Source organism: Natrix helvetica (assembly GCF_964273705.1).
Source record: "Natrix helvetica genome assembly, chromosome: Z".
NCBI classification, from domain to species: domain Eukaryota; kingdom Metazoa; phylum Chordata; class Lepidosauria; order Squamata; family Natricidae; genus Natrix; species Natrix helvetica.
The window spans coordinates 21460791-21482602 of NC_138554.1; the positions used below are offsets into that span (position 1 = coordinate 21460791).

Consider the following 21812-nt stretch of genomic DNA (forward strand, 5'->3'; position numbering starts at 1 on the left):
AGCAGGGGCCTCACCACCGCCTCTTTCAAGGCAGTCGGTAAGGAACCCTCGCTCAATGAGGCATTCACCAGGCCCAGAAGCCAGCCTCGCGTCACCTCCCAGGATGCCAGTACCAACCAGGAGGGGCACGGGTCCATTGAACATGTGGTGGGTCGCAGCCGTCCACACAACCCGTCTAAATCCTCGGGGGCAACAGAGTCAAACTCCTCCCAGAGTGGGCTCACAAGACTCACTGAAGACGGCTCGTCTGGTCCACTGGGGGGGGGGCATCTGCTCCGGATCTGAGCGACTTTGTCCTGCAGATATTCCCCAAACTCCTCTGCTCTTCCCTGCAAGGGTGCCTCCCGCGTCTCCTGCGACAGGAGAGAGCGGGTCACCCTAAACAGGGCGGCAGGGCGGTTATCCGCAGACGCAATGAGAGCGGCACAATGTCTACGTTTGGCCGTTCTCAATGCCACAAGGTAGGTCCGTAAATAGGCTCTTACCTGTGTTCGGTCAGATTCGGCGCGTGAGGACCTCCACCTGCTCTCTAGACGTCTCCTATGGCGCTTCATCACCCTAAGCTCCTCGGTATACCAGGGAGCCCGGGTGGGTCGCTGCCGTAGGAGAGGTCGCAGAGGCGCAACCCGATCCAAGGCCCCCGCCGTCGCCCTATTCCAGGCGTCGACTAGGTCCTCCAACCGAGCGTGGGTCAGGGCTACAGGTAAAGGCCCAAGCTCCGTCTGGAACCTATCCATCAAGTGCTTGGGGCGGTACCAGCTTGAACAAACTGGCTCTGCCTCCTCGCGGTGGAGGGTAGCGCCAGGGAAGTCCAGCCGGAGACATGAGTGATCTGACCATGACAGGGGCGTAATCTCTAAATCCCCTATTCCCAGATCACTCGTCCACTGCTCAGATACAAAGACAAGGTCCAGTGTGTGGCCGCCTTCGTGTGTGGGGCCCTGAATTAGTTGGGTCAGGCCCATGGCTGTCATGGAAGCCATGAACTCCCGAGCCACCTCGGACGTTGCTCCCGTCGACGGCAGGTTGAAATCCCCCATAACCAGAAGTTTGGGTATCTCAACCGCCGTCTCCGAGACCAGCTCAAGGAGCTCGGGCAGGGCCGCTGACGTATAGCGAGGAGCCAAGTATACAATCAGCAGACCCCACTGCCTCCCTGGGCCCCATTTCATACCCAGCGACTCACACCCGGGTATCTGAGGAACAGTGAACTCCCTCGGCTCTAGACAATCCCGTATAACTACCGCCACCCCACCACCCTTACCCAGGGCCCGAGGCTGATGGAATGCACGGAAACCCGGTGGGCATATTTCCACGAGGGGTAAACCACCCTCGTGACCCAACCAGGTCTCCGTTATCCCTGCAAGGTCCAGCTCCCCCTCCGAGATCAACTCGTTAATGAGGGGGGCCTTGTTGGTCACGGACCTTGCATTGCAGAGCATCAGCCTCAGGCCCTGGCTCTGTAGTTCCCGACCACCTAGGCTGCGGGGGTTGGTACAAACGACCGGGAGTAGCCAGCAGCCACGGTCTCCCAACCGACCTTGCGATCTTTTCTTGTCCTCGCATCCCCCCCTCCCCGCGACCGTTGTAATAAAACAACCCTCTACTGGAATAACTTGTTCCCTCTCCCCCCTCACCCCGCTCACTTCCTTCGTAGACTCACCTGTTCGTCTGGCGTTGGCTTCCCTCCTGGCCTGGTTATCCCCCCTCCCCTTCCTAGAACCCCCTAAAAACACAATAAAACATTTTGATAAAAAGCCCCTCAGCTTCCTTTTCTTCCACCTCTCAGGGTTCACAAACCCGTCATCAAGGCTGGCCCTTGAAAGAGCCAGGGGCCATACCTGCGAGAGAGGGGCTTCTCGCAGGTGGAGCAGGTCTAACCTCGAGTAAATTGTTGAATACTAAAAGTCCCAGTAGGGTAAGGTGCTGATAAAACAAAGTTAATAGGTAATAGCCGGCAGGGCTAGGGTCTCAATGAAGGACCAAGAGTCTTAAAGTCTAGATGGTAAATAATGTCTAGATGGTAACTTTAGAGGAAGATGGTAAGTAATAGATGGTAAGTAGATGGTAAATAATGTCTAGATGGTAACTTCAGAGGAAGGGGGGGGGGGAATGGGAGGTATTCAAGTGTTGCAAATGGTGGAGAGAGGCGAAGATGGTAAATGGGAGAAAGATGGTTCAAATGGTCCCAGGTGAATATAAATTCCTTAATGGGGGGGGGCTTCTTGGCCCGATTGTTTTAGGCTGGGCAGCTGCTCAGGCCTGTCCATAGCCCCAAGTGCCTGCTCAGGCTGCTCAAGCCTGTCCATAGCCCCAAGTCAAGATCTCCAGTGGCCTCAAGGCTCCAAGTCATCCCCAGCCATTATTTCCAGTGCCTCACCGATGTCTTTGGTGCCTCTCCGGCGCTCTCCGGCGCTCCGTTGTTCCTTCCTTGTTCCTCCCTGTGCCCCCGATGCTGGTAGTGACCCTCCGGTGCCTCCGGTGCATCCGGTGGCTCTCTGGGGGCTCTCCGGTGGTTCTCGTTCCTTCCCTTTTTGTTTTTCGGCTTTTCGGGCTTTTTTAAATTTGCCGGCGTCAGCGCCGCCCGCGCAGCCGCACTGCGCCATCGCCATGTTCACAGGCTTCTTCCCAGCCGATTCCCGCTTACGATCTTCCACTCCTTCCTGCCCTCCGATCTTCACCGACCACCCTGGAAGGCCAAAACTGGCCCAAAACGAGCCAGGGTGGTCGGGCTATCAACTCTCAGCCCCCTCTGATGTCATAGGGCCGGTTGCAGTCCTTTACCCGGTCGGGCACTCCATAGTTCACTCAGGAGCTCAGGAGGCGAGAAAAGATAATCAAGCAATGAATCAGCAAACACTTAGAAGCCAACAAAGTAATAACCAAAAGCCAACATGGGTTTGTCAAAAACAGATCATGCCAGACTAATCTTATTGCATTCTTTGACAAAGTGGCAAAATTAGTGACCAGAGGAATGCCGTTGATATAGTTTACTTGGACTTCAGTAAGGCATTTGATAAAGTAAACCATAACCTACTACTAGATAAAGTAGAAAAATGTGGGTTGGACACCATCACCACCAGATGAATTCATAACTGGCTGACCAACCGCACTCAACGTGTAGTCCTCAATGGAACTGCATCTACATGGAGGGAAGTATGCAGTGGAGTACCCCAAGGCTCTGTTTTAGGCCCAGTACTCTTTAAAATCTTCATTAATTATTTGGAAGAGAGGATAAATGGGAAAACAAAATGGACAGGTACAATACACATGGTACCTTGCTCAAGAGTAGTAACCGTGAGAGGGATCTTGGAATCCTAGTAGACAACCATTTAAATATGAGCCAGCAGTGTGCAGCAGCTGCCAAAAAAGCCAACACAGTTCTAGGCTGCATAAACAGAGAGATAGAATCAAAATCACGTGAAGTGTTAATACCACTTTATAATGCCTTGGTAAGGCCACACTTGGAATACTGCATCCAGTTTTGGTCGCCACAATGTAAAAAAGATGTTGAGACTCTAGAAAGAGTGCCGAGAAGAGCAACAAAGATGATTAGGGGACTGGAGGCTAAAATATATGAAGAACGGTTGCAGGAACTGGGTATGTCTAGTTCAATGAAAAGAAAGACTAGGGGTGACATGATAGAAGTGTTCCAATATCTCAGGGATTGCCACAAAGAAGAGGGAGTCAAACTATTCTCCAAGGCACCTGAGGGTAGAACAAGAAGCAATGGGTGGAAACTAATCAAGAAGAGAAGCAACTTAGAACTGAGGAGAAACTTCCTGACAGCTAGAACAATTAATGAATGGAGCAACTTCCTCCAGAAGTTATGAATGCTCTAACACTGGATGTTTTTAAAAAGAAGTTAAATATCCATTTGCCTGAAGTGGTGTAGTGTTTCCTGCCTAAGCTGGGGGTTGGATTAGAAGACCTTCAAGGTCTCTTCCAACTCTTGTTATTCTACACTTTAAGACCTGTGGACTTCAACTCCCAGGTCAGCATGACGGCCTGTAGAATTTTGGAAGTTGAAGCCCACAAGTGTTAAAGTTGCAAAGGTTGGATACCATGATGAGAACTGACATAGTTTTATCCTAAGAAAGGACTCTGGACACAGGCAAAATTAGAAACAGGAACTAAATGGAAACAGAGTTAACTATGATTTCTTTAATAAATCATGGTTAACTAAGTTTATGCAACAAGCCATAAATCAAGAGGAGACGGGAGTCTGCTTTTTGTTCTACATCACATATAAAGAATACTGTATTTTGGGGAGTAAAATGAGTCATTGAGATTACTTGAGAACAGATTTGGTGCTCCTCAGCATTTATTCTGTAATAAGATCAATGAAAAAATAAGTTGTCTTGAATGAGCTTTCTATTCTAATAGGAAGCTGTTACTCTGAATAAAGTGAGGCTACTATGGCTGGGATATTTTCAGAAATTGATCAGCCGAACCAGGGGTGGGTTCCGGCAGAGACTGCTGCTGATTCGCCCAGGAAAGCGCTTTGTGCACATGTGCAGTTTAACTAAAATTGCTCTGCGCATGCGCAGAAGCAAAAAACAAGATGGCGGCACCTATGGCACCGCCAGGAGAACCAGTTTGGGGGTGTGGCAGGCCTGGATCACTGCTGGTTCCAGTGAGCCAGGCCACCAAGCTACTACCGGTTCAACCATCACTGAGCCAAACCCTAATAATAGTTGATTCAGGAGTGGGTCGGATCCAAGGACCAAGAGGCATCATATTCTGTAGGTGATCCTCATCCCAATATTTCCTTTTTGTTCTCTTATCACAGAATGATGATTGGACAAATGAAGAGTCAATCTTCAATCAACCATTGGAGATTCAAGACCAAAATCCCTCACACCAGAAAAAAGTAAGGCCCCATTTACATCTAATTTCCTAAATTATTACAAAATGCAAAACATTAGCTTGAAAGTTTCTTTTCCTAATCTCTGACTAAATGGCATTTGGGAGGCTGCCTGTGGAATAAAGATAGCATGCTAAAGATTTCTTATAATGCAAACTTGAGAAAACTAGAATGTTCTTTCCCAAATATATTAAATGTATCTCTAGTAGTAGGATCATACGTCCTGTATTTCATCCATTTCTGATCCCATTATTTACAAGGACCCTCTGTCTACCATTTCTGTGTAACCTGGGTATATCCGCCAATCTGCTTTGTAATTAATTTTTTTAAATAAATGCATTAATTTAAAAAGAAAAGAAATTTTAAAAACTCACCCCTGATCACTGGGTCTTTTTCTACTATCAGTTTTCTATGTTGCTATGTCTTGGACAGGTGGCAACTCTATATCTACTTAGTCTGATCCATACTAAATCTCTGGTTTCCCCCACTGCTTATGATCAGGGTAATGAGACTGTTTGCCAATAAGGAAATAAAACCATGGGGGAGATAAGGATACTTAGGACTCTATATTGCTCTTCACTTCCTCCCCTTCCTACACTGCAATTCCCAGTCTGTTGTCTCTCACCAGGTTGAGTGCAGCAAGTTTCTCAGCAAAAGGACTCTTTGCAACGCTGCCCCCCAGCAGCAGAATTTGGACAGCGACACCACCAACAACGAAACAGAGACCACAGCTAAGGATACTGGATAAACTGCCCAGCTGTAGGTGCTGTATGTTATAGCTACAGTCCGTAACAATCAGCTGGAAGTCCACTTCTGTACAAGACCTGAAATCAAACAAAGGGAGACCAGTTTTAATTATTGGTGGTTCAGAATTATTGCAACAAAGATTGAGCTGGACAGAATTGCTATAAATCGTTTGCATTTCCTGCCCAAGAGCCATTCTAGGTCAATTTTGACCCAATCTAAGAAGAGACATGAAAGAATCTCTCAAAGTTGTCATCTCTTCCCCTGTCAAATAAATATAAATAAAATATAAATGAGATAAACCAAATTATAGCTACTGCTTTTTTATGTATAGACAGAATATTTGTTTTTAATTATTTTTGTGATCAAGAGGCTTATACTAATATGAAAAACAATGAAAATAAAGATTAGGAAGGGGTAAAAATGGGGTGCAGGATAAAAAGAAGAAAATAAAAAAACATTGACTTTTGACTCTTTCTAGTACAGATAGTCCTTGACTTACAACTACAATTTCTGTTGCTAAGTAAGAGATTAGTTAAGTGAGTTTTTCCTCATTTTACAACCTTTTCTACCACCGTTATTAAGTGAACCACTGTAGCTGCTAAGTTAATAATTCAGTTGTTAAGTGAATCTGCCTTCTCCATTGACTTAGCTTGTCAGAAAGTTGCAAAAGGTGATCAGGTGACCCTGGGATAAGGCAACCGTCATATATATGAGTCAGTTGCCAAGCATCATAAGTATGAACAACAATCAAGTCACTTTTTAAAATTCTGTTGTAACTTCGAACAGTCACTAAGCAAACTGTTGTTAAGTTGAGGACTATCTGTAAAATAAAATATTAATTACAATTACAGCCTCAACTTTTTGCATTATATTTAGTTACAACCAGCCATTTCTATAACTACACAATTATTCAACGTTCACACTAAGGCATATGTTTCATTTTTTCCTTCTGTTTGAAGCATAAAGTTTGGAAGTAATTAATCTTTATTTCCGTTGTATTTTATACTGCAATAAACATTAATACAAAGTAAGTCTGGGAGCATGAAGGCATATACATTTAATAATATTTGTTAGTTTGAAAAGTGCTCTCAAACTCTATGTGGGTTTTGGATAGCATAGACCAGTGATGGCAAAACTTTTCGACACTGAGTGCTGAAAAGGGAGTGCGTGTGTGCTTGTCGGGGCCACAATACCAGAAGAAGAGCTGCCAAGGGGCATGCGCATGCTGAAAAATGAACTTCTGGTTTCCAGCACACACATGCACGCCAGTCAGCTATCTTCCGGTTACTGGCATACATGCACACATGACGATCAAGTGCTCATGCCAGAAAACAGAAGATCAGCTCTTCCAGTTTCCGGCACAGCCACATGGACAAAAGTCAGCTGATCGTTGCACCACATGCACGTCAGAAACCTGGAAGAGGAATGGGCAATGCCGTGTGTGCTAGGCGACATGGTTCCGCATGTCACTTTGGTATGAATATCTGGTATGAAATCAGCCAATCGTAGTTTATTCAAATAACTATAATTAAGCAAATTGCTTAGTATAATGAACATATCCAGTCAATCTCTTTCTTTCCCAGCTGTTTTCTCTTCATACTGTGATTGATTGGTTCATTGTTTGTTAATTATCAGATTTTTATTCCCCCTATATTACTTTGTAACTTAAGTAATTTAAGCATGTATGTTTGCCATCTTAAGTAATTTAAGATGGCAAACATACACAATCCTTTACCTCTTCTTCTACACAACGACCATGTGAGGTTGGTTGGATTGAGAGAGAATGACTAGCCCGAAATCAATTTTTTTATTGATCCCATAGGATTATATAGGATATTTAGATATACATGTTTAAAAGGCTTCTCTAGTCATCTTCTGTTCTTCTATCAGGGCACCATTTGACAAGAAAAGTCACATTTGCAAAAAATTTCCAATGTACACATACATTGTGTTCCCTCACCATATATTTTAAATCAATATGTCTGAGGGACTTGTAAAATTACTGATCAGAATATCATACTATTTTCAAATTAAAGGTTTTGTAAAAAAAAAATGAAGAGATTTTTGGATTTAAAGAAATTTCCCTTATCAGTCTCTTGGAAATCTTTTACAACCATTTTGTCAATTTTCAGCAATTTTTCAATTTACATGTCCGTTTTGTAAGTCAGTAATTCTGATTTTTTTAAAAAGCACTCATGCTACATGTATAATCTATTTTAAAAAACAAGAAAATAATATATTTCTCTATAAAGCAGCAAAATATGTGAAAGCACTAAAGATTATCATTTTTCTACTCCCAGAACTGAACGCATGATATTCAAACTGTTGCTAAGGCATTGCGTTCAACTACCTTGCTCACAAACAATCTGAAAAATTTATGAGGATATGAAGTGGGTTGATGACCTTCACAGACCGTGGATTTGATGCTCTCCATTTTGCTTTTTTGGATTCAGTTGGCCTGGAAATACAGAATCCACTAAGTTAGGCAATGTTTATCAACCTTAGCCATTTGAAACTTCAACTCCCAGAACTCCCCAGCCAGAAATGGTGCATTCTGGGAGTTGAAGTTCACAGTTTTTCCAAATGGCTAAGATTGAGAAACACTGCACTAAGGAAACCATTAAAAATCTATGAAAGTGTCATTCTTCTTTTAAAAACATATTTTGATCTCTTCCAATTTGCAAAAAAAAAAAAAAAAAAAGCTTTCCAAGTCTCCGAGCGTTTTGCAGCGGATTAAGACCAACTATGGAGGTGGGGGGGGAGGGGAGGGCGAAGATTCCCTCTTATCACTTAGTCTTTTCGAAAGTTGGACTAAACCAATCTGAAATGCTGGGGGAATCTCAAGCGCATTTACTGCAGAAAATGTTCCGAGGGAGGCACCGAAAGGAAACAAACGGCGCCCAAAATAGCAATCCTGAACCTGAACAACGAGTCAAGAGCATTATTGAAGGAAGGGTTAACCTCCAGTTCGCGGAACGATTCGTTATAATAAAACTCCTCCCCCTCTCCCCGGTTGCAAATGGCGTTTCCTGCTTCGGAGACTGTGCGGACCAGGAAGCGGCGGTGAATCGGCCGAACGCCTGTGAAGGAAAGCTGTTTTTTCGCTCTCCTACTGCGGGCAAGGAGGGGGCAAGGAGCGGGCAGGGAGGTTCATGGCGGCGGGAGGGGAGCGATGGGTGTTGCCTGAGCTCAGCCTCGCCTTGGACCACTAGGGACTAGGGCGGTTTTGCAGGGCATTTCCGATCTGCGCAGAGCCCCCGCCTGCAAGCAAGATGAAGCAAGAGAATATTTTCCTCTTCGTTCCCAACCTCATTGGTAAGTGGTGGGACTGTCCCAAAAGGCTGGACGTGGTGGATCTGCTTATATTTTTGCCTTCTGGTCCTGATCTCTTCCGCTTTGATTATCTTATATTTTAATCCAGTGTTTTCAACCCAGGGTGACTTTAAAATGTATGGACTTCCACTGCCAGAATTCCCCAGCCAGCCCCATGGGCTTCTGGCAGTGGAAGTCCATATATTTTAAAGTCACCCAATGTTGATAAAAACGGTTTTAATACACCTCCGTTTCATTGCTCTTGGGGCAGGGGTGAAATTTAGCAGGTTCTGACAGGTTCTGGAGAACCGGTAGCAGAAATTTTGAGCAGTTCAGAGAACCGGCAAATACCACCTCTGGCTGGCCCCAGAGTGGGGAGGGAATGGAGATTTTGTAATATTCTTCTCCCAGGAGTGGAGAGGGAATGGGGATTTTGCAGTATCCTTCCCCTACCATGCCTACCAAGCCACGCCCACAGAACCGGTAGTTATAAAAATGAATTTCACCACTGTCTTCCAGTGATAACCCTGTCTCCTAAGGGAAGCCACAACTTTGGGAAAACCCAACCCAACAGGCCAACTGCTTATCTGGTTGAACAGGTTGTACTCCCCACCCCGAAAAGTCTCTAAAATATATTCTGTGTCTATAGGACGGAAAAGTGACAAGCAAAGATTTTGAGAAATTTGGGGAAATCCTTCCAAGGAAGTGGGAAAGAGGATTATGGGTGATTGTAGAGTAGATTTAGCTGGAATTTGGGGAGCTGTGGTCTCTGTGGGGTGCAGGGTTGAAGAACAGGGACTGACTTTGCTTGCCTTTCCTTTGCAGGTTACGCTCGTATAATCTTTGCTTGTGTTGCTTTTTATTATATGCCAACCTCCCCCTCTCTGGCATCATTCTTCTACCTACTTAGTGGCTTCCTCGATGCCTTTGATGGCCATGCTGCCCGGGCTCTTAACCAAGGTAGGCCTGGGCTATGCCAGGGTAATAGCTATCTGATTGCTTTAGAAGGGAATTGTCTGGGAATTATCTATAGCTGAGAAGTATTTCGTATTTAAAAGCATTTAATTCATGCACATGTAAATCAAGACAGTGCAAAACTTACCTCGAGTATGTGGAGTGAGGATTCGGCCTCTAGTATTTATATCAAAATATGAATGCTAGATTTTGCCAGCTTTTTTTCTACTCAAGTTATATTTCTATAGATGATAGTTTGATTAATTGTTTGATTTAAAAGGTTTTACTATAACATCTACCTATTGGGATTTACTGAAAGACTCAAAACATATAAATATTTACAGCAAATAAATTAAGAACTCCTGCAGTCTAAAATCTCCAATAAAACAATCTATACGATCAATTGTAGATGTGAACATGAAAGACAAAGTCCCTGTAAAAAGCTGTAATAACTTCCTTTCCTATAGCTTCTCTATATCTCATCCCTAATTAAATAACCAAGTGTTCTGTCCTGTGATTCCAATGAATATGCAAACACAGGCTTGGCTGTCTGCCACAACTTATTACATAGATAAAGCCACCCGTTGGCTAGGAGCCTAGAAAGTTATCTTCAAGAACCCACGATAAAACTTACAGGATGCTTTCTCAACGGCTCATCTAATGGACTGTTGTTTCCTGCAAAGATTCCCCTCCCGTCGCTCCATCTATAAACTCTTTGGGAGGGGCCACACTCTTAACCAGCTGTCCTTACTTCCTTCTATGACATCTTCTCCACAGCTGTTCCTTTCTCTTATTAATTCTACGCATACACACATCAGGGACAACCTCCCTCTGTTCCTTCTCACTGCCCCCTGACTCAGATGGCACCTGGTGGCCAACAGGCCTCTCTAGTTCCTGCTCTGACTCTAAACACCCTCCAGAGTCTTCCTCATCCTCTAGAGCAGTCCCATAATGGTCTGAGCTGTCAGAGTCCACCAACAGCTCAGCCGGTCACTGCTGGGGCCACAACACTATCCCTCACTGCAGGGCCCTTCCCTCCGGTCTGACCCTCAGGGTGTGGCTTAGCTGGGAATTGTTCATGGAAGGCCTGCACCAAAGCAGGTTTGTGCATGGCGGTCGCATCCTCCCAGGTAACATCCTCCGACATCCTACAACACCAAGTAACGGATTAATTAAACAATTAAGCTTATTTAAGTTATACTTCCATTTGTATCTTTGGATTTGTCATGCTGGTCCCCAAAAATGTTCAATTCCCTCTCGAAATTCTTGACTCGGGGAAAAAAAAGCAAGTTAACAACTTTCCACAAATTAAATCATGTTTGTATTACTTATCAAGATATAACTCACCCAGCAACTCTGACTGTTTTTATTATTATTTTTTACTGAGCTATCTGGAACAAAAAAACATGTTGATCCACCAAGTCAAAAGCAATTTGGCAACCATTTGAAGAGGCACTAAGCTAGCTAGGGAATTCTGGGAGTTTGGGCCCAAGACCTCAGGTACCAAGCTGAGCATGGTCATTTTTTTAAATGATGATAAGATAGTCCTTGAGTTATGATTGTACTAGAGCCTGCCAATTGCATTCGTAATCCGAGGATTTGTTAATTGGATCATGTCAAATTAAAGTGAATCCCTCCCTCCTTTACCCAATGCATTCATTAATCAAATGCACAGGTGGCTAGGTGTACATGAAATATCTCAGTGAGGAAGACTGCCTAGAGTTTCTGAGCATGCAAGCCCCCCCCCCCCACCTCAATCCACTGAGGTATCTCATAGTCTCCCCCCCACCTTCCAATCTTGGCCCACCAGGTCTCCATAGGTATTGGGCCTATGGAGTCTCACTTATCTTTCGAAGATTTGATGATCAAGTGGGCTGTTTCCTCTCCACCCTCTCTGCCATGGTTTCTTTGCCTGCTCCCAGCACTCCAAATGCAGAGCAGTGAGGGCAGAGGCAGAGTGGGACAGCTTGGCTGGGGTTCCCTGTGCAATTCATCCGATCTGCTTTTGGACTGCCGGGCATCCTCGGTGACTCTGAAGTGACACGAGATCATGCCTGCAAAGGCCTCCGTCCCTTTGCGAAATTGCAAAGATTTTTGGCACGGAGCATAGTGACCTGATGAGGGCAAGATCACGCCCCCCAAAGGCTTCTGTTCTCTGCGCCGAAAGCTTCTGCAAAGGGACAGAGGCCTTTGGAGGGACGCTCTCGTGCTCCTTCAGACTACCTGGCACTCCAAAAGCAGATCGGGGTGGGGTGGGGTGTCTGTGCTCATCCCACTTTGCCTCTGCTCTCACCATTCCACTTTTGGAGCACCGAGAGCTGGCAAAGAGTCCATGCTGGCTGCCCAAACTTTGCAGCAGAGAGGCTAGAGAGGAGACAGAAGGAGCGGTCAGCCTGCTCTGGAACTCCAGATCTTTGAAAGGTAAGTTAGCAATCTATAATGGAGCAGGGGGGAGCCGGTGGGCTAGCACAGCAGCGCCAGTGCCTATTAGGCCTCTGTGTGTGAGTATGTGGGATCATATCAGCTTAACAACCAGTTCGCTGAGCGTGTGCTTTGCACACACATGCCAGGATGCACACTGCAGGCGCGTGTGCAATTCAGAGAATACTTACCTTCCGGATTGCTGCTTGGGAAGGAAAACAGCTTGAGGCACAGCAATCCACTCTGCTCCGCGACTCAGCTGAGAAGATAAAGGTAGGTAAAATTCGGGGGGGGGGGGCACTTGATCGTGGGAGTGAGCCAGTTTGGGTGAACCGATCCCAACCAGTAGAATCTCACCCCTGGTGTGGGTGTGGAATAGGCAGGGGGAGTGTTGCAATGTCTCTGTGGTTGGTCATAAGGGTGAATGACAGCCTTGGTGCTGCAACATTCGTAACTTTGAGACTGTGTCGTAAGTACTGGGTGGGTGGGTGTGTTTCGTACCTTTGAACTGTAACAAAGTGAACTGTCGTAACTCGAGGACTATCTGTATTGGACACCCAGTGTCTTTTGAAACTCTTCAATCCTCACCAGTGTGGAGCTTATGCAACAGCTTTAATATTATTATTATTTTTTTAAAAGGATCAATAAGTTGGAGTTGGAGTTTATGTTGCTATGTATGTGATTACATGTGTTTCCCCCCCTTTTCTGTGTTTTTCCCCCTGTTGCTTTTTACTTAATAAAATTATGCTAAAAGGCAGAAATGAACAAAAAAAAAACTCAAGCATTGTTCCTCTCCTAACCTATGGCTTTCCTCCTAGGCACCCGCTTTGGGGCCATGCTGGACATGCTGACTGACCGCTGCACTACCATGTGTCTGCTGGTGAACCTGGCTATGCTCTATCCAGAGTCTGCCCTCTGGTTTCAGCTGAGCATGAGCCTTGATGTGGCCTCCCATTGGCTACATCTCCACAGGTATTGGCTGGGGAAATTGCAGGGCTGAATGTAGTTTTTTTATTTAGTTTCTATCCAAAAAAGTAAGGTTCTACGTTTAGGCAAGAAAAATAAAATGCACAGGTACAGTATATGTGGTGCCTTGCTCAATAGTAGTAGTAACTGTGAAAGGGATCTTGGAGTCCTAGTAGACAACCATTTAAATATGACCCAGCAGTGTGCAGCAGCTGCCAAAGAAGCCAACACAGTTCTAGGCTGCATCAACAAGAGGGATAGAATCAAGATTACGTGAAGTGTTAATATCACTTTATAATGCCTTGGTAAGGCCACACCTGGAATACAGCATTCAGTTTTGGTCGCCACGATGTAGAAAAGATGTGGAGACTCTAGAAAGAGTGCAGAGAAGAGCAACGAAGATGATTAGGGGACTGGAGACTAAAACATATGAAGAACGGTTGCAGGAACTGGGTATGTCTAGTTTAATGAAAAGAAGGACTAGGGGAGACTTGATAGCAATGTTCCAATATCTCAGGGGTTGCCACAAAGAAGAGGGAGTCAAACTATTCTCCAAAGCACCTGAGGATAGAACAAGAAGCAATGGGTGGAAACTAATCAAGGAGAGAAGCAACTTAGAACTGAGGAGAAATTTCCTGACAGTTAGAACAATTAATCAGTGGAACAGCTTGCCTCCAGAAGTTGTGAATGCCCCAACACTGGAAGTCTTTAAGAAGATGTCGGATAGCTATTTGTCTGAAATGGTATAGGGTTTCCTCCCTAGGCAGGGAGTTGGACTAGAAGACCTCCAAGGTCCCTTCCAACTCTATTATTCTATTCTATTCTAAATTTAGATACTGATGCAGCCTTGGCTGGGGAATTCTGGGAGTTGAAGTCCATACCTCTTAAAGTGGCCAAGTTTGAAAAACACTGCTCTAAATAGTGATGGGTAGAATGGCTCTCCTCTACTTAGATCCTCCTCCTCCTTCAAACTGTAATCCAGTCTTGCCTTGAAACGGGATGTAGACAGTTCTCTTCAGATTCATAGCACTTAGCAATAGACATATACTGCTTCACAGTGTTTTTACCGCCCTCTCTAAGCAGTTTACAGAGTCAGCATATTGTCCCCCAACAATCTGGGTCCTCATTTTACCTACCTTGGAAGGATGGAAGGCTGAGTCAACCTTGAGCCTGGTGAGATTCTATCTGCCACACTGCCGGCAGCCGGTGATCAGCAGAAGTAACCTGCAGTACTGCACTCTAACTACTGCGCCACCACGGCTCTTATCATCACTTTGGTCTTCAGATTGGAGGAGCATATTGTTGTATTACCTCCACTTTTTTTTCTTGTTTCATATTTTTATTAGTTGATCAAAATATAAAATACAAAGAGAAATAAAAAAGCAATAGAAAACTGGGGGGGATGGAGAGGGAAGATATATGGTGTAAAGAGGGAAAAGAAAAAGGCACCAACTTCCAACTCTCTTTAGCACATTAAAAGAAAACATTACAACCTCAATTTTTTACATTTACACAACAGCATATACTAGCCATTTCTACACCAACAAACCTAATTGGAAAAAAACAAAATCGAAGTTTCATTTTGTTTTCATTGCAAGCACAAAATATTTGCATTACCTCCACATTTTTAAAAATCCTTTCACCTTGTAAAGCAGGGATCCCCAATCCCAGGCCATAGTCCACTACGAGGTGCGAACCGTTCAGAATTGGACTGTGCAAGCGGCAGGCAAGCACGCGCCTGCAGCAGTGATGGGTTGCCAATTTTCTTACTACTGGTGAGAGAGAGAGAGCGATGCGGAAGTGTCCAGGTGGGTGGGCGGAACCTCCCGCCGCCACTACTACTAGTTCGCCCGATCCGAGCTGAACCGGGAGCAACCCACTTCTGGCCTGCAGTTCTACTTGCATGACTGGCAGGGACTCGTCATGCGCGAAGCTCCATTTCCGTGACCAGCGGGTACATGCACCCACCACTTGCACAAATGGAACTGCAGTGCACTCGTATGCGCCTGCTGCTCGCCCAAGCCCACTCCCTCTCCCTTCCCCCGTCGGGCCAGGAGAAACTTGGAGACCACTGTTGTAAAGGCAAAAGCTATATATGTAGTCCTGGATTTACAACCATTTCTTTAGTGACCGTTCAAAATTATAACGACACTGAAAAAAGTGACATGACCATTTTTCACACTTACAACCGTTGCAGCGTCCCCCGTGGTCACGTGATCAGAATTTAGACTCTTGGCAACTGGCTTAAGACGGTTGCAGTATCCTAGGGTCATATGATCCCCTTTTGTGACCTTTGCTTGACCTTCTGACAAGCAAAATCAATGGAGAAGTCAGATTCACTTAACAACTGTGTTACTGACTTAAGAATGCAGTGATTCACTTAACAACCGGGACAGAAAAAGTTGTAAAATGGGGCAAAAAGCCACCACTGTTTTGCTTAACAACAGAAGCTTTGGGATCAATTGTGGTCGTAAGTCGAGGACCACCCATAATCCTGTACGTTTTTCTTGATTCAAAGCTCTATTTGATGGCCATTCTGCTGAGTCATGGGTACAAGCGTAGGATTGTATTCCAGATGGAGCTACAAGCACAGCTGTCTTTCACATCTCTCCTTTACAAAAAAAAATCCTTTAGGTAGCCTTTGGTGAAGTTCTCTAAGTCTCATACTGTCCATCAGATTCATTTATTTGTTTGTTTGTTTATTGGCCACCTTATTTTTACAAATAAAGTGGTGAACATAACCAACATACCTCCGTCCTCCCTGTTGTTCCCCACAACAACAACCCTGTGAGGTGGGTTGGGCTGAGAGAGCGATTGGCCTAAAATCACTCAGGCTGTTTTCATGGCTATGGCAGGACCTGAACTCGTCGTCTCCTGCTTTCTAGCCTGGTGCCTTAACCACTAAACCAGACTCTATTTTATGGAGATAAGAAGCTAATGCATTGCTTTAATTTATTGTAAAGTGCTGTGAGAAAGCTTTCTCCCAAAGGACAGCATAGAAATTTTTAAAATTAATAAAGTTATCATTGTTTAAAGAGTTGGAAGAGATATGCTGCCCACGAAGGACAGGCTTCTTAAGAAAATGAGGGTAAAGGAAATAACATTGCATTTTTGAGGCTGGGTTGTTTTTAAAGCATACGCAACCCAGAGAAACATGATGTGAAAGTTAGAATATGCTTCCAGTGCAGCGGACAAAATCTTTCTGGGAGGATTTCATATGAAAGAAATAGACAGGAGTGTGAGCGAAGGAACAAGGAGAGGGGAGTTGAGGTAGAATTAAATACTCTTTAATTCCCATTTTAATTTTCTGCCTCTGCCTCCCTTAGCACTGTGGTGAAAGGTGGAGAAAGCCATAAGAGTATTGATTTAACAGGAAACCGGATCTTGAGAGTGTATTACAACTCACGGGTGAGTGTCACAAAAATTGTCTCTTTGAAGTCGTCACATCATTGCATTGCTAACCCCATGCCAACCTTCGTCTCCTTCCGTTTTCTCAAAACCAAAACCTCACTCCAGGCCTTTTCTCACCAATTTTGTTATGAAATTATCTCTTAGGCTTTCTCTCTTAATTCCAAATGTTTTGAACAGAAGGAGTCATTTCTCATTTTTAATGAATACTACAGTTGCATTCAGTAGATTTTCCCACCCTCATTGGCCTCAACAGCAAACTGATTTTTGCTAAAATGATAAAATATGCATTGTGACACCGCAGTGCAAGCTCCATCTGTCATTTAATTGCCAGTGACTTGATAGAACAGGGGTATCAAACTGGATTTCTTCAAGGGCTGGATCAGTACTGTAGTTCTCCTCTGCGGGCTGGGGTGCGGTAGACGGGATGGATGCTTCCTGCAGCATCCTGCTGGCCAAAACGGAGCACTGCAGAGTGCTCCAGGAGGACGTCCGGGCCAAAAATGGGATGTGGCCCACCCTGCAAAAATGGGGTGTGCCCCCCCCCATTTCCGCTAGTAGAGGCACCGTGGGCTGATCCTTTGCTTTTTACAGGCTGGCCCCATGAGCCAGATTTAAGCACCTCACGGGTCAGATCCAGCCGGTGGGCCTTGAGTTTGATATGCCTGTGATAGAAGTACAAAATGGGGGGATTTTGCAATGTGACACGTCTTTTACCATTCGGCCCATCCCACTCCACCCGACTCCCCCAATGCCCAAGGCTTGCTGTAGGAAGAGGCATTTCCAGCCATGTCAGTGACCCCTTCAGGCATGTTCATTTTCATGAATCATTTCCTTCAAATTGGAAGGAAAGTGGCTATTTAGGAGGCTTCCAGTGAGGCTAATTTAAAACATTGACCTTGACTATCAAAGGGCTTAAAACCTATGTAAACGTATCCGTCATGGGTTGAGTGATGCCTCCTTCCCATTTGAAGTGAGGCCAGACTCTTGTTTGGGATGGCTACAGTCTTAAAAAGTAAGATCCCTTACTAATCATTTTGCTTCTGTAGGGTCCTTGGTGCTCCCTGAGCTGGCTTGTTTTCTTCCAAATGTTTCATTACCCAGCTAGGCAACATCATCAGTGCTAGAAACACTATTTAGCACTAATTCAGGGGTGGGCTGCTGAGGGTTTCCAGGCCTTCGGGAGAACCTCTAAGATTCTGTACAATTTGAAGACCCCCCCCCCCCCCAATCCCATTCCTGGCTGTCCCCGCCCACCCCTCCCCTCCCTGGAGTCCCCACACAGCCCATTTGGATGCAGGGAGTGTGTGGAGGCTTGGGGAGGGTGAAAAACGGGCGTACCGGAAGTTCCAGAAGACTGGAAATGGGCCCATTTCCGGCCTCCTGGGGGCCTCTGAACCCAGGGTCTCAAGGAAAGCTTCCGAAGCCAGGAGAGGGCAACCCCCACCACCACTATGGTGCAGGAGGCTGAGTAGGCCATGTCCACCATGCAGAGAACCCCTTGCTAAATCTTTTGAAGCCCACCCCTGATTTATGTGTAGCACTATGTAGTATCAATGATCTTACGTAATTGGGTAATGAAATGTCTACAAGAAAACAGCCAAGCTCCGAGATCACCATGGGCCCCACAGCTCAACCTGGACCACAAATGTTCTCTTCTTCTGTTGGTACAATTTGCTTTCCTTCTCCCATGTTGCTCAGGTGGCAATCCAAGCCATCTCTTTCCTGAAAGAGTGTTGTTTTTATGAATTTTGGTGCATTCTGAGATTTTTTTTTATCATGCATTATGCAATAGGTTATTTTCTAATACAGATGTTTTATATAGAAAGATGTTTCCATAAAGTCATCATGATTTATCATGCGATCTCAGCCGATGGCCTCATAAACACCATCTGATTTAACCTGACTTCTGTTGGCTGCCATTTCTTGCCTGGTTTGATCTGATGTAGTTTCTCTTTCCTCTCCTTTCAGCCCGTTCTGTTCATTATGTGTGCCGGTAATGAACTCTTCTACTGCATGTTGTACTTGTTGTGTTTCGGTGAAGGGCCAGAAAGTGAGTATAGAAATCTGAGGGGATTGAGGGAAGGGGAGGCTTTAGGGACTGAAGAACATGTTGGACATTTTCCCAACCCACTCATTTTTGTTCTTCTGCTTTCCAGTCCTGTCAGGATATGCCGGACTCTATCGCTTGATTCTATGGGTTTGTACCCCCATTGCTCTCACCAAGAGTTTCATCAGCTTAATTCACTTGGTCTCGGCCTCGTGCAATATGGCTGCCTTAGATGCTGCTGAACGGGCAAAGAAGATATAGGATTTCAAGGTTGTGGGAAGGGACTCCCCTAAGTCTTCCAGAGTGATCAGTTCCCAACTTTCATGATGAATACAGGAGGACTTTGCCTCAGATCAGTCACTCCAGTTGTGCAATTGTTTTTCTATTGATGTGATAACTTCACCTTTCCATGATGCTTTTGTGATATCTGTGTGAGATGATAGGGTAACTCCTGCTCCTTCTAGCTTTTTCCTGTTTTACTCCCATAATAAGAACAGTTGAGTTAAAAATTGACTGTTGAGGAGGATCCTGATCTACCATTTTGAGGAGCAGCTGAAGAGCTTGTCATTTTAGAATTGAAAGCTTTTTATCTCACACTCTTGGGGTATCTTTGGGGAGAACGAAATATGGGACTGCACTTGCCTTGATATAATAAACCAAACTAGGATGATGTTGTCTAAAAATCAAGACATCTAAACACCTTTTGAAATCTGGACTAGGTTTTTTCCTCGTTCCCAAATTGTGTAAGAACAGATCTCTGAGGAAAAGAATGTATTAATTTCCTGTATTCTACAAATATATCTAGTAAGCCATGGAGCAACCATTTGGAAATCATTTATTTTGGACAATATTAATGATACCCGGCTTTAAAAGGGATACAATATTGGCAGGGATACTTATTGACCCTAGATGTCTTAAGGTCATAATATGCATTATTTCCTTGGGATGATCTCTGAATGTTCAGTTTAACTTTTGTACTTTAGCTCATGACCCCGATTAACTGCTCTTTTCTCTTGTAAATATTTTATTAGAAATACATAGTCCAGAGGTGGCAAATTGCTTCATTTCTCAAGCAATTCAGAGTGACTGTATCTGAAGGCCGTACTTTCCTTTTCTTCAATCATGTCATTGTGCTGTGCAATACTGAACTGAAATAAGGACGACTTTCAGCAACAGTTTTGCCCTTGAGTTTTGCCCTCTCTGTCTTCACCACAATTCTGACATTTACCAATGGCAGAGATGTATTTACCTATTTATTTCCTCCAAGATTTTGAAAATTCAGTACTTTCCTGAGGTGGTGAGTAACTTATTTATATAGACAATCATTTATCTTCTTTCCTCACTGGCTTCTGTATTAGCATATTAGCAAGCTTCCTCATGCAGCTTTCAGCAAGCAGTTTGCATTAGTATGATAGCTACCTACCGGTTAAAGGTCTTCTTCTCCCCTTTTCATGCTTGTATTAGAACCCAGAAGTCAAGAGAAATAAAGGACGGATATGAGCAGGGGTGGGCTTCAAAAATTTTAGCAAAGCATTTGCTGCCCAGTTACTGGATGGGGGTGGCCATGGTGGCCAGGCTTATTCGGCTGCCTGCACCATGGGGGGGGGGGAGTTGCCCTTCCCGGGCTCCAGAGGTTTTCTTTGAACCTCCGGGAGGGCAAAAATGGACTCCTCAGGCTCCGGAGGCCATCTGGAGGCAAGAAACTGGCCTGTTTTGGCCTTCTCGAACTTCCAGTAGGCCCATTCCTCCGCGAGCGCCCTGCACTTACCTGCATCCAAAACGGGCTCCGTGGGGACACCAGGAAGGGGTGGGGTGGGCGGAGCTAGCCAGGAGTGGGATTTGGGGGTTCTCCAAATTGCACAGAATCTTAGCTAGAGGTTCTCCCGAATCCCTGTGAACCCCCAGCAACCCACCCATGGATGGAGGTAGGGTTTTTAATTTATTAAACAAATTTACATGGCGGTCCAACTCACATATGGTGATTCTGGGCGGCTTACACAATTAGAAATCCACAACATAATCACCCCATTTTTTTGGCCACAATAGAAGAAAGATACGTAAGGCTTAGACATAGCTTAGTCCCGGTGGCTATATTGAAGGAACCAAACATGAAGGCTACCATGCAAAGCACTTGACTGAGCCAAATTAGAATGCCATTACCATGTAGTTTTTGCTTTTGCTTAAACTGCAAGGAGACCCCCTGAAATTGAAATTGTTGTTTTTGGTCCTTCCTTGTAATGTTGTCCCAAAGGTGCTTTTTTCAAGAGGCAACTGGACTTTCTGTTTTTTCTTTGAAGACGTTTCGCTTCAGAAGAAGCAGCTTCTTGGATAAGACGTGAAACATTTTCAAACAAAAAACAGAAAGGCCAGTTGCCTCTTGAAAAAGCACCTTTGGGGCAACCATGACCTGGATGACTTGAGAATCTCCATAGGCGTATTCCTTGTAATGTTCTCACTCTTGTCTTCTCCAAAGCGGATTTTGACAACTCTCCTAAGCCCCACTGTGGTGTTGCTGCACGTTTCAAACACGAGTGTCTATATATTGTACATAGATTTTTAAAGAGTAAAACTTTTATCTGATAAAAAAAAATCCTCTTTCTCACTCAACAGAATAGAGGTTGTGGTAATAAAGTCTGTATACCTGATCGTCTGATTGAGTGTTTTAATTTGGTAGTCTCTGTTATTTATGGAAGGACCTGGACAAATAGCCAAGATAAATATGGCAAATATTCCTAGCTCAATATTTAATGGACATCTGGAGACCGAGCAAATTGAGCATCTGGTCAAGGGGGAAGAATAAATGTGTTCAATATGGGAGAAGCCAACATTCGTGAATCAGAGGAGCCATAAAATAGGCTGATGTCTGCAGATTAAGCCTCTTTGTCAACAAGACCTAAGGGAGGAAGTAGAATGAAGATAAAAGAGGTAGACTGTTATTCTGCCAAGACCCAAATCTTGCCAAGACACCTCTTTCGCTCCCAAGAGGCTGCAGAAATTAAAGTCAAATGGTTACATGCCGTTTTGTTTTCCTATCGTGAAAGGGCATAAAAGAACTGAATTTGAAGAGATAAAGGCCTTGCTAGCTCA

General features: G+C 44.7%; 1 protein-coding gene across 1 annotated transcript; it reads left to right on the forward strand.

The window, feature by feature from the left end:
• Positions 1-8669: 8669 nt before the first annotated feature.
• CDIPT (CDP-diacylglycerol--inositol 3-phosphatidyltransferase) lies at positions 8670-21370 on the forward strand. Its single transcript, XM_081933654.1, has 6 exons — positions 8670-8929; positions 9752-9886; positions 13120-13273; positions 16594-16675; positions 18647-18728; positions 18835-21370. Exons 1-6 carry the CDS (start codon positions 8887-8889, stop codon positions 18984-18986), a joined length of 648 nt encoding a protein of 215 aa, XP_081789780.1. The 5' UTR covers positions 8670-8886; the 3' UTR covers positions 18987-21370.
• Positions 21371-21812: the final 442 nt, after the last annotated feature.

What these genes read in the sequence shown, in the direction of transcription:
- CDIPT (XM_081933654.1), top strand. Translation starts at nt 8,887, where the DNA reads ATGAAGCAAGAGAATATTTTCCTCTTCGTTCCCAACCTCATTG. An exon ending in CTTCGTTCCCAACCTCATTG is followed by an intron (nt 8,930 to 9,751) that starts GTAAGTGGTGGG and finishes TTTCCTTTGCAG; the next exon opens with GTTACGCTCGTATAATCTTT. An exon ending in TGCCCGGGCTCTTAACCAAG is followed by an intron (nt 9,887 to 13,119) that starts GTAGGCCTGGGC and finishes CTTTCCTCCTAG; the next exon opens with GCACCCGCTTTGGGGCCATG.